This window comes from Portunus trituberculatus, chromosome 49, assembly GCF_017591435.1.
Source record: "Portunus trituberculatus isolate SZX2019 chromosome 49, ASM1759143v1, whole genome shotgun sequence".
Classification (NCBI taxonomy): domain Eukaryota; kingdom Metazoa; phylum Arthropoda; class Malacostraca; order Decapoda; family Portunidae; genus Portunus; species Portunus trituberculatus.
Genome location: NC_059303.1, coordinates 15027697 through 15040708, shown reverse-complemented (window position 1 = coordinate 15040708; position 13012 = coordinate 15027697). Strand labels below are relative to the sequence as shown.

The 13012-nt window shown below is 43.1% G+C and overlaps 2 protein-coding genes across 7 annotated transcripts in view; one reads left to right on the top strand and one right to left on the bottom strand.

Moving 5' to 3' along the window:
- Positions 1-11661, bottom strand: part of LOC123499167 (exosome complex component RRP40-like) — a 69053-nt gene extending 57392 nt beyond the window's left edge. The window contains exon 1 of one of the 4 annotated variants that reach the window (XR_006672897.1): positions 11435-11661. Coding sequence is in view for 1 of the 4 variants with exons in the window: in XM_045246866.1 (XP_045102801.1) it covers positions 11435-11442 (8 nt within the window). In the remaining 3 variants the exon portion in view is untranslated. The remainder of the gene's footprint in view (positions 1-11434) is intronic. The other 3 variants (XR_006672898.1, XR_006672895.1, XM_045246866.1) reach the window with 3 other exon arrangements.
- Positions 1-13012, top strand: part of LOC123499161 — a 40446-nt gene that overhangs the window by 22136 nt on the left and 5298 nt on the right. For all 3 annotated transcript variants that reach the window (XM_045246848.1, XM_045246849.1, XM_045246847.1), the window contains exons 3-4: positions 7308-7528; positions 9635-9853. In XM_045246848.1, the coding sequence (XP_045102783.1) occupies positions 7312-7528; positions 9635-9853 (436 nt within the window). In that variant the 5' untranslated portion in view covers positions 7308-7311. The remainder of the gene's footprint in view (positions 1-7307; positions 7529-9634; positions 9854-13012) is intronic.

Sequence of the window (13012 nt, the reverse complement as noted above, 5' to 3'; positions counted from 1 at the left end):
GGGGAAGTAAGGCGAGGTGAAGTGAAGCACGACACACGAACACACGCATGGCCACGCACTGTTTACCACCCTGGGGCGAAAAGTGCGGAGTGTGAAGAGGAGCTGCTGGTAGAGGAGGAGGTGGTGGTGGTGGTGGTGGTGATTTCGCCGGCAGAATTAGGAGGCTGGCAACGAAGAGGGAGGGTGGAGTCCCCCGCCATGTGGCTCTCATCGTCAGCAGCCCCCGAGAATAACGAAGGTCATAAAAGATGGTGATGAATGTAACTGAGAATAGCGGGGGACCAGACCATACACGACGGGGGAAGGAGGAGGGGGGGACGTTATTGCAGCATGGGGAGCAGAGAAGTAATGGACGGGGAGGCAATGAGGAGAAAGGATGCAGATGGTTGGGGAAGCAATGTTGGGGAGGAGCAGTAGGGGCTGGGTGAGGGGTTGGGGAAAGGGGACAGTATGACGAGGTGGCCAAGAAGAGCAGGTTGACAAGACTTCATAACACAATGGTATACCAGTGAAGTGACTAACACAAGCACGCGCTCCCCCTTCACCCTAATGACTGGCTAATGCATGAGTGTGACTTTTAGGACACACACACACACACACACATTAGCCAATATCAAATTTTTCGTGAATATTCTTAAGAGTCTAAGAGAGAGAGAGAGAGAGAGAGAGAGAGAGAGAGAGAGAGAGAGAGAGAGAGAGAGAGAGAGAGAGAGAGAGAGAGAGAGAGAGAGAGAGAGAGAGAGAGAGAGAGAGAGAGAGAGAGAGAGAGAGAGAGAGAGAGAGAGAGAGAGAGAGAGAGAGAGAGAGAACGTTCGTGAAAGTGTATTACTCATAAAAAGAAGATGCAGGAGAAGTGAAAATACTGTAAAGAGAAAGGAAGAAAGAAGAAGCAAAGGACAAGAGAAGGGGGAGAAAATAAATTATCTTTCTTTATTTGTACACTAAGTAACCATAAAAAAAATCAACACAGCTTATTTATAGTTTAAGAATATAATCAAATATAGGAGTAAGAGGAAGAAAGAAGAGAGTAATTTTTTGCATAATATTAATTGTTGTTGTTATATTTCATTGATGGCCTTTTCTGTTTAACCCGTTCAGTACCATAACCAGTTTCCATATTCATTCTGGTTACTATTTTGTGATTTTACACTGCTTCAGAAACTCACTGGGGTGGATTAAAATAGTGAAGACTGTGGCCATTAATCTTTTGATCTTCATACACTCTTCCTAATGTCAATAAAATGGTTTAAACGCACTCAAGTCTCAAGGTAAAAATGTGTCCCAGTATTGAAGGGGTTAAGTATATTATCGAATTTAGGAGTAGGAAGGAGAAAGAAGGGAGTAAGTTCTTACATATTAGTAGTTGTATTTTTATTGAATACTCTTCTACTTAATATGTAAAACAGGAAAACACAGAAACATCAGGAAGAGTGCAATGAATCTTGTAATAAAAAAGAGAGAAATAGAGACTGACGCAATGCTCAACACACCACCTTGTACTTCACACGCATGGCAGGGTATTCCAATGATCCTTCCTTCATCCCTTCAATACTGAGACACATCTTTACCTTGAGTTTTGGGTGTGATTAAACGATTTGCATTAGGAAGAGTCTATGGAAGTCAAAAGATTAATGGTCAGTCTTTACTATTCTAATCCCAACAAATCTGAAGCTGCATAAAATCACCAAACAGTAACCAGAATGAATATGAAAACGCGTTCTGATATTGAAGAGATTAAACCCTTATATACTGGGACACATTTTTACCTTAAGACGATTAGACCATTTCATTGACATTAGGAAGGGTCTATGGAGGTCAGAAGATCAATGGCCAGAGTTTTCACTATTTCGATCCTCCCAAAATATCTGAAGCTGTATAAAATCGCCAAATAGTAACTAGAAACGCGTCCTGGTACTGAAGAGATTAGCATTTTCTTCCTACCACGAGGAGAGGAAGGCAGACGGCGAGGTAACGGAAGGTGATAGAGGAAAAACTGGACTTATTAGATGGAAGGTGAGGATGGGGATGCTAAGCGACAAAAAATAGAAGAGAGGAAAGACGAGGAGAGGCGTGAGGGCAGAAAAATAAACGTAAAAATAGGAAAGGTAATAAGATCCATCAGCAGATGAAAAGTAAGAAGCGAGAGAGAGGAAAAACTCATGAGCTTAGATGAAAAATAGGGATAAATGAGACGGGAAGGAAGGAAGAAGGACGTAAAATGGAGAAAATATTGAGATAGAGAAGGAGAAGAGTAAAGGTAAGAACAAAAATAAGATAAGAGAGGAAATGAAAGTAGACATGAATAAATACATAACTCTCGCCTTCCTCTCGTCTCTTCATCCATCTCAATACATAATAGAAACAACGACACTGATATATCAAATACATTGTAAGCTATTTTTTTGTTCTTTTCCTTGCTTTTCTCCACCCCTTCCGTGTCGCTCAGGTTACACGGTTAACACTCCCAACGTGTGCTGACAACCCAACCTCACGAGCCACTCACGAGCTCACTCACTCTGAATCACAATATATACTCAGAAACACTTTGCTTCCTCACCACAACTTTTTTCCAACGCCACTACGATGATCAGCTGAATTTTCAAGACTACTTCTCTTGCTGATAATATAGAAAACTTGTTAACCCTTTCACTACTAGGAGACATTTTTACCTTGATGTTTGTGTGAGATTAGACTATTTTATTGACATTAGGAAGGGTTTTTGGAGATCAGAAAATTAATGGCCACAGTCTTCACTATTTAAATCCCCCACACGAGTTTCTGAATCTGTATAAAATCACCAAATAGTAAGCAGAACGAATATGAAAACGCGTCATGGTATTGAAGGGATTAATCTGCCTCTATATACATAAAAACACCATTCAAAACCCGTGTATCTTCAACTACAGCCTTTTGAAAGTGGTGGAGATCCGGCCTGAGGTGTTTCAGAATAAGATCCCTTGTCGAGGTGAGTGAGGCGCCGCCCTGCTCGACTCTGGCTGTCTTTATTGCCGCGGTAGATTTTAAGAATAACACAAAGGGGATGTTTAGACGCGAGACGAGCCACCAAGAGACGTTACGGGTCCTGACTCTGTGATGGATGTTGCACCAAGGATTGTTAAGTGTGGCTTGTTGCTGCATACCTGTTCTCTTCGTTATCTTGTTCCTGTACCCTTGTTATTCACCTAACTTTCATCTCTATCTCTTTATTCTCGTTTTTTTGTCATGCCTGTTTCTTCGTTACCTTGAACCTTCTTCGTGCGTCTTACCTCATCTTTCATCTCTTCTTCGTCTTTATTATCATTCACTTCATTCTCTTGTCTCTTCCATTTTCTTCGTACCTATGTTGCTCTCCCACCACGACTACTTCTAAAGGCCACAGAGACAATGAAACGGATTCTCAAGAGTGTTTCGCCCGTTAATGATGTAGAAATCTTAGGAACCTCTTCAGTACCATGACGCGTTTTCATATTTATTTTGGTTAATATTTGGCGATTTTACACAGCTTCAGAAACTTATATGAGGATTGAAATAGTGAAGACTCCAGCCATAAATCTTCTAACTCTCATAGACTCTTCCTAATGTAAATGAAACCGTCTAATCACACCCAAAAAGTCATGGTAAAAATGTGTCCCAGTGCTGAATGGGTTAATCTATCACTAGAACCGTAAAAACCTTAAAAACCCGTGGACCAAGTTGAGTCTTTAGGAATCGAGGTGTGTTGGGCAGAAGTGTTTCAAAACGAGGTCCTTGCAATGGAGTCGCGGCGTCAAAGCGGTGCCGAGTGTCCCACCAATGAACAGGTGAAGATCGTATCCTCCTGACGCGATGGTCGGTAATATTCGTACCCGGTGACGGCGTTGATGCTTTCTTTTACCGCCCAAGCAGCGAACGTGACGCGAGTGAGGAGACTTAACAAACCTGGCGTGTGACGTAAAGAGATCTTAGTCACGCCAGGTAATAATACTTCGCTACTGAGACGCATTGGTTTATAGAATGGGATGATTAGTAGCACACGGTAAAGATTCTAGGGATGAGTGACTGTTGGCGGTGCTTTGATCACGAGCGAGCACTCCGGTATCTTTGGCCAGTATTCTGAAACGATTTACTCTCTCACCACGACTATTTTCAAAGACCACAGAGATGATTAACCAGGTTCTCAATAGTGCTTTTTCCTGTTAATAATGTAGAGATCCTGTTAATTTCTCGCTAGAACTATAAGAAAACTATATAACTTTAACCAGAGCATTTTGAAAGTAGCGGAGGGCAGACGCAGAAATGTTTCGTTATGTGATCTTTTACGAAGGGCAAGAGTTGATTCATTACTGGCGCCGCGATTCTTTCGTTGCGGTCAGGATCTTAAATCAGTCAGCCGATCTTATCTAGTCGTCACTACTTGATACCTGACACTTTATTAGCTTCTTGTGGTACACCCAGAACAAAAATAACTATTCAGTCGGTGCTTGATACTTGATATTCTACTCGTCTCTTAAGATACCTAAAAGTCGCAGTGCACCAAACTTTGTGAGAATTACTATATAACAGTCAAAGATATAGAATAACCATTCCTTTGCTTAGTCGTCCAATCAGATAAGGCTGCAACTCTTTTTTTTTTTACCTTCTTACATACCGAGGTAAGTCTACACGCCAAGTACACCACCCATGCAAATACCAACGACAATTATAGCACTTATCGCGTCAGTATTCAGTGCACGTGACAAGATACCGACTCACCAGGTAGAAAAAACACAAAGCAAAACTGAAAAGGTCGCCGCTCGTTGACAGAAGTGCATGCGACGAGGAACATGAGAAGGTTACGAGATAGAGGAGTATGAGACTGTGAGGGCAGGAGATGAGGAGCCCCGCTGATAGCCGTGTGATGGACGCCCGCGGCAAAAACTAAACGGCTGATGGGAGGGGGACTGAGGAGAGTTGTGGAGAGAAGGGAAGAGGAGGGGGACGAATATGGACCGCTAAAAGAGATGCAAGTTAGGACTGATGAACGAGGATGCATATGTGGTTGAGTCAGAAAGATGCCTTCACTCTTAGCATTCCCTGGCTGCCGCTGCTGTTGTTACTGATCGCGGCCTTCTCCTCCTCCTCCTCCTCCTCCTCCTCCTCCTCCAGCCATCACTCAAGCTACCGCGTGTCTGAGGAGTGAGGAGCGCTGGTTCAAGTGTCAGTGGCTCAGTGCGGGGCAGTCTCCATCAAGCCAGGCCCGGAGTAGGCAGTGTTCTATAGTCTGCTGCTCTTCTCTAACATTCCCAGCACTCAGGTAGAGCTTCATCTTGCCCTTATCTTAATCGTATAATGAACACCCCTGCTCTCTGTTCGTGAATACATTTAAACCTCGATAAAAAGGAGAAGTTTATCCCTCCGAGCGACATCTCTCTCACCTTGGGGAAAGGATAGCCCAGCAAACCCTTCGTGTAACTTGCAGATACGCATCGAACTATACATCAGCGTGAGGAAGGAGAAATCTAACCATATGTCTTTCCTCTGAGATGGCGTGTGGATCTTTGCCGCTCCTCATAGCTGAGCTGTGTGGGACGTGACGTAAGGCTCACCTGTCACGTCCCGTCTGTAGCAGCACCAGCGGGAGGGAAGCGAGACAAAACACCCTAACGCCGCGTGCAGTCTGTGATGACGAATCCTCGCGAGCGGGAACCCATCGCGCACGCCCGATATTTAGCACTAGGCCGCCCAAAAAACGCCTCCCTTGTGATATATCCTCCGTTTTCTTGTGAACATAAACCAGTGCAGGAATAAATGTGATGGGAGAATGCAAGACGGTGTGCCAAGACTGGTTTCTGAACGGCGTAGAGGGGGAGGAGGACAAGGGAAAGAATGGGAGGCGGACAAGGAGGAGGACAAGGGAAAGAATGGGAGGCGGACAAGGAGGAGGACAAGGAGAAGGAAGAGAAAAAAAGAGGAGTCTCAGTTGTGTGTTTCGAGCGTGAGATAAACCAGTGCGTATAAATCAACAAGAAGTTTCCCTAAAGTGACTCACACGGAAAGAGGAGAAAATGTGAGTGTTTGTAAAGGAAATCCCGCAAACTTTAGAGAGTATATGAATGAAAGATAAAGTCTGACAGAGAGAGAGAGAGAGAGAGAGAGAGAGAGAGAGAGAGAGAGAGAGAGAGAGAGAGAGAGAGAGAGAGAAAGCACATCACACGCATCACTCACACGCCATTAACTTAACCGAAAGCAAGGAGTCTATACTCAAAGCCGCCGAATACTCGCCCTCCTTCCCTGCACCCCGTCCCTCTCCCTCTCCCTCATTCCCTGCCTAACCTGATGCATCCTTGAATCCCCCCCGCCCTCCCCACACCTCTTTCCTTCCCTCACTGACACCCTTCTATGTTTACCTCCCAAGCCTAAGCCACGCAACCCACTCCCTACTTACACACACACACACACACACACACACACACACACACACACACACACACACACACACACACACACACACACAACGTATATCGTCCCATTTTATTTCCTTGTGACTTCAAGTTGTTGCCAAACGTTCCACTTTCTTCTTTAGCAACTCTCTCTCTCTCTCTCTCTCTCTCTCTCTCTCTCTCTCTCTCTCTCTCTCTCTCTCTCTCTCTCTCTCTCTCTCTCGACAAAGCTAGATTATTCTGCAAATATGACTGAAAAGTAAAACAAGTGATTAAGCGTGGATACGAAATAATAGATTTTTCTTTTTATATTAGATTCGATTTATCTATCTTCCTTTTCCCATCAGGGCTCCCACGTGTAAGCTTCTATTTTTTTTCTTTTGTAACTGTTTTTATGTACGAGGAAAAGTGAGACTGGCTAAAGGAAACATAAGTGATTAAGCGTTGATGCGAAATTACAGATTTTGTTTTTGTATTAACCTCGATTTTTCTATCTTCCTTTTCCCATCAGGGCTCCCACATGTAAGCTTCTATTTTTCTTTCTTTTGTAACTATTCTTATTTACGAGGAAAAGTGAGACTGGTCAAAGGAAAGCAAATCCATACAAAAACAGCCCTTCAGTACCATGACGCGTTTCCATATTCATTCTGCTTACTATTTGACGATTTTACACAGCTTCAGAAACTTATGTAGGGATTAAAATAGTGAAGACTGCTACCATTAATCTTTTGACCTTCTTAGACCCTTCCTAATGTCAGTAAGATTGTTTGGTCAACGCAAATCTCAAGGTAAAAATTTGCTCCGGTACTGAAGGGATTAAGGTGCCAATCTCTAAAGAACCATAAAGCATTAACCAAACTCGTGTAATGTTACTGTCCTGTTCTTATCGCTACGTTGTGTTTCCGACAGGTGGATGAAGATGGGTGAGCACAGAGGCAGCGGGCTGGTGCGTGGCCTGAAAATGGTCATCACCTTCGCCTTCAGTCACCTGGGTTTATGTGCCTTTGTGGCTGCCTACACCGTCGCCGGCGCCTTCCTCTTCCGCGAGCTGGAGCAGAAGAACATCCTACCTCACTATGACTCCAGCACACACCGCACCGCCCTCCTCCGCGACCTCCACAACATAACAGGTGACTGACACTCCGCCATCCTTCTCATCATCAGTCTATCCTAAAACTGACTGCTTTCCACATCCTCTAGTTGAAGTTACGCGTTGCTATAGGGTGTTCCAGTGATAACTTAACATAATTTCTACATTATTAACCCCTTCAGTACTATGACGCGTTTTTCTATTCATTCTGTTTACTATTTGGCGATTTCATACAGTTTCAAAAAGTTATCTAGAGATTAAGATAGTGAAGACTGGCCATCAATCTTCTGACCTCTATAGACTCTTGGTATTTTAAATAAAATCGTCAAATCATACGCAAAAATCAAGGTAAAAATGCATTCCAGTACTGAAGGGGTTAACAGAAGGAACGTTGTAGAACTGGGCTGATCATCTGTGTGGCCACCTATTCCAACATTTCACATCCATTCTATTATTCTGTTTACCTCATCTGAATCTCAGCGAACTTTCTACAAGCTATTCGTTTTTGTTTTTTTTTTTTTTTAGTTATTTATTTATTATTATTCTTTTTTAGTTCTCTCCTTCAACATATTCCAATATTTCTCATTCAGTCTATTATTCTCTTTGCCTCATCCAAATTTCCATGTTTATCTCTACCTGCTGCAGCCTCACCTACCACTATGATATACCGTCAACAATCTACCAGTACCATTATCACCAACTCTACATTACATCATTACCAGCATACTGTCATTAAATCACCACTGAAGAAAACATTACACATTTTTCATCACTTGTACTTCCATCTCCTCTTTCGTCAGTATGTAAAATCTATTAGGAAGCACCAAACACCCAACACTGTCCTTACATCACCGTCAGCAGCCCCGCCAGTGCCCCCGTCAGGCAGTATTCATGACCTGGCAACCTGCGTCACGCGTCTCTAACGACCCATTGTTATGACACTTGCAAGGCACCGCGGTACGACCATTCGGCGGTACATCATGATTTTATAAGGCATTAGTGTGTGTGTTTCACTGTTTGATCTGCTGCAGTCTCTGACGAGACAGCCAGACGTTACCCTACGGAACGAGCTCAGAGCTCATTATTTCCTATCTTCAGATAGGCCTGAGACCAGGCACACACCATACATCGGGACAACAAGATCACAACTCCTCGATTTACATCCCGTACCTACTCACTGCTAGGTGAACAGGGGCTACACGTGAAAGGAGACACACCCAAATATCTCCACCCGGCCGGGGAATCGAACCCCGGTCCTCTGTGTGTGTGTGTGTGTGTGTGTGTGTGTGTGTGTGTGTGTGTGTGTGTGTGAGGAGCCCTGACAGGTGCCAAAGGATCATTGGGTCCAACTCGAGGGAACTAAACAGATGTTGCTGATGATGGTGATGAGTTATGGGAGACAGGGAGGAGGAGGAGGAGGAGGAGGAGGAGGAGGACTTAGACTAGGACGCAGACGACAACAATGACATCGATAACAAAACGTGGTTAACTTATAGGAAAAAGTAGATGAAATACAAAAGAGTAACAGAGATGAGGAGATAAATATTGAGGTGCAATTTAGTCGATAACGTGGTCGAGGATGAGAAGGAGCGGAGAAGTAAGAAAACCTTGGAAAAACTTAGTTCTAATATCACCTCCATAATCATCAACACGTGTCTCTGAAAGGCCAGTATTCTTAAATGCTTTGCTCTCTCACCATCACTACTTTCCAAAGGCTTTAGTTGAAGATGTTCATGTTTCTAAAGATACTTAATATGGTTCCCGTGATGGACTATCAAGATTTCTAGTTTATTATAAGGAGAAACTGTCTTGAAAACCCGGCCAATCGTCGCTATGGCTTTGGAAAACTCGTGGTGAGAGAATAAGGTGTTTTTGCATATGAGCTTAACCTCTTCAGTACTAGAACACATTTTTACCTTGAGATTTGTGTACGATTAGACCATTTTATTGACATTAGGAAGAGTCTATAGAGGTCAGAAGATTAATGGCCACAGTCTTCACTATTTCAATCCCCACTTAAGTTTATGGAGTTTTGTAAAATCACCGAATAGTAACCAGAGGGAATATGTAAACGCGACATGGTACTGAAGAGGTTAAGATCCACAACAGGACAAAGATGATAAAGTTTAGCCCTTCCTCTTGGCAGAGCGGGTGGTTGGGGAGGTGGCAGGCGGCGGGGCGTGGCAGGTGGTGTTCAACTCTTCAGGGTGGCACGAGGAGATTCAGGAACGTTTGCGGCGGTTCGAGGACGACTTGGTGACGGCCGTAGGAGACCAGCTGTATGACCAAGGCCCGGATGAGCAGCGAGAGAGATGGAATGTTATCGGCTCCCTCTTCTACTGTGTCACCGTCATCACCACCATCGGTAAGTTCACACTAATGCAGTGAATGGTACCCGGATTTCTTTTCCTAAGTGTTTTATCTTTTATCTTCTTATTTATTTATTATTTTTTTAAAGATTATTTCAATATTGATTGTGAAATAAACTTGCCGCAGAGGAGAATTTTTCAAGAATTCTTGTTCATAATTACATTGCGGGGTTTTTCTTTTCAATTGATAATGAGCGCAAATATTTCTCCTTCGATATTTTTTTTTCAATAGTACTTATCGCTGGAGCTCGTCACATGAGTTTCTACAATATTTCCCTCAAATATTCATTGGCCATTATGATTAGTGTTTAAATAATACAGAAATGTAACAACGATCGAGAAAGTTCATTCATCGAAATGGTGCAAGTTGCTCGTAACAATGTTTCTTTAACTCATTCCCCTTCAAGTAGCTTCGCATTTTTCACGGCGGTGTTTGTGTTTCGTGGAAATGACGTGGCGGGCGAGCTCGCCGCACCCCAAGGTACACATACAGACGTCAGCGAGGCGTGAGCTTATCCCTCACACTGCCTCCCTCTCTAATATAGGCGCGACCGGCAGGTTAGATCAGAGAGAGAGAGAGAGAGAGAGAGAGAAGCAATGAACGAACCACCACATAAACGAAAATCCTTGCAACATATTGAAAAAGAAAACATGATGATGAACGAGAAAAGCTCAAGTATACACATTATGTCTAAAAATACCGATGCAGAGCAATGAAAAAAGACCAACAAACAGAAGTAGTCTTACATGTGAACAACTAGGCTTTGACCGAGTGGGGAGAAAGACACCTCACAGACGCAGCCTCGCCTCACACTACGCACTCCAGCGCAAGTAACAAAATTTCGTGTCCCGCCTTGTCTTGCGTCACCGCGGGTCGAGTAAACACTTACGCCTATATTCAAAACTCCTTGCTCTTTCACCACGACATTTTCCAAAGCTACAGAGACAACTAGATGAGTTTTCAAGACAGTTTATTCTTATGATAACTAGAAATCTCCATCTCCAGAACCATAAAAATATTCTTAAAAACACGACTGTCTTCAACTAGACCCTTTGAAGACTAGTTATGGTGAGGGAGCAAAGCATTTCAGAACACGGGCCTTAATCGGTCTTGCTTAATCTGCGTGACCCAAGAGTGTACTAGGATGACTTCACCACCAAACGAGTACAAGAGTCGACCAGTCATTACGAGCGAACAGTGAACACACACACGAGTACTGTTACTAAACTGACCACTTAACCCCATGACTACTGTGCCTTATCATATATTCAATAAAAAAAAAACTGTGGTGCAAGTATATAGCAAGATTTTGAAAGATGACATTGACATCAAAACGGAGGAGTGGCTTGACTATTAAAACGTAATTATCTTTAGTCTAATCACTAGTTATAGTTAAATACTTGAATGTTGACGAGTTGCAAATAATGGGAGTAGTAGTCACAGAATTAATAAAAGACAGGTAGGCACATTTACCCACCACAGTAAAATAAGTGGGAAAGGTGCAGGAGATGACTGATGAGGTGGAGAAAGTGAAGGCGGTCAGGCGGTGTGACAGAACAGTAACAGCAACACTTACCCATGCATTCCTCGTCTTCTGCCTCTTTTCCTTACGCAATTTGATCCTTTCCTCGCTCACCATGATAAGGAAAGCCGCGAGTGAAGTCCGTAACACAAACAGCGGCCAAGAATCACGCCAGACACAGTAGGTGGTGGTGAACTACGCTCCGGCCTACGAGTATGTTGGAAGTGGTTGATTGGCTGGCACGCTGAGGTTGCTGTCCAGTGTATTTTATTGATCTAATTGATTCTCTCTCTTATTTCTTCTTCTTTTTTTCTTTTTTTACGTAATTTTTCTCGTTCTTATTTGCTTACTATTAGTTTTATCCAGCTGCATCATTTGGAGAGAAAGAGAATGAAGAGAAACGTACGAGAGTCAAGTGGGGAGACCGTACGGTAGAAATCAACTTATTTTCAGCATACTGTATACTTATGAAAAGTCACCTGACAAAATCTAAGCATGAAATGACAGGCAAAAATACTAGACTGACCAATATTACTGTTGATTTGCATAATGGCCTACTCTTAATGGACATGGAAAAAAAAAGTTCAACGCGACATTTTACTATGGAAACCAACATTCTTCACTCATCACCAGTTAAAGGCGAGCAGATTGAAGACTTGCAATGTGTGAGATAACAGCAAGCGACTTAATCCCGTATTCAGAAACGCATTGCTCTCTCACCACGACTATTTTCAAAGGTCACAGAGATGATTAGCAGGATTTTCAAGAGTATTTATCCAGTTACGTAGAAATCTGATCACTCTGCCTCTAGAAGCATAAAAACACCTTAAAAATCTCGTGTAAATTTAGATAGAACCTTTTGAAATAGTGGAGATGAAGCACAGACGTGTTTCAGCATATGAGCTTAGTCTTAACCTCGCCTTGCATACAGCTTAGTTACATCAGCCAAGCCCAGGCTTGATATTGTCAAGCGCAGGAGTGAGGAAGCGAAGTAAAGAAAAAGGTGCCGGGGATTTTAAGCAGGAGAGGAGAGTTCTAAAAAAGTAGAGTAGAGTACATAGGGGTGAAGAAATAAAGATAGGGAGGGAGAAAGAGGAAAAAAGTAACAAGCAAGGGAGAAAATAGGAGGTGGAAGGAAGGAAAATAAAGGCATAACTTTGATTCCTGAGAGAGAGAGAGAGAGAGAGAGAGAGAGAGATTGTGGGGCACGTAGAGAACACTAGGTAGAAAGTTAACGGAAGAGGAAACGGCAAAGGGGAAGGGGGTGGATGAGGGGAAAGAAGGAAAGGGAAGGAGAGATTGGTGTAAGGTAAACAAACCAGAGCCCAGCACGTGGCGCCTGTGGTCCTCATTGCCTGCTTCTCATGTTTACCTTCAAGGGACCGAGAGGGACCCGAGCACCACCCATGAGGGACTCCTGTTTACCTTGATGTTTATCTCCTTAGAGAGCAACGAGACAACACACACACAGCAAGAAGGTTAACAAGGAAAGAGGAGATAAGGATGTGTAGAAATATATTTTACAAACAGAACAATAAGTGTGTGTGTGTGTGTGTGTGTGTGTATTACGTACAGTGCATATACAATTCTAAGGTGAAAAAATATGATAATCTGGTATTCACCCCTCCAGTA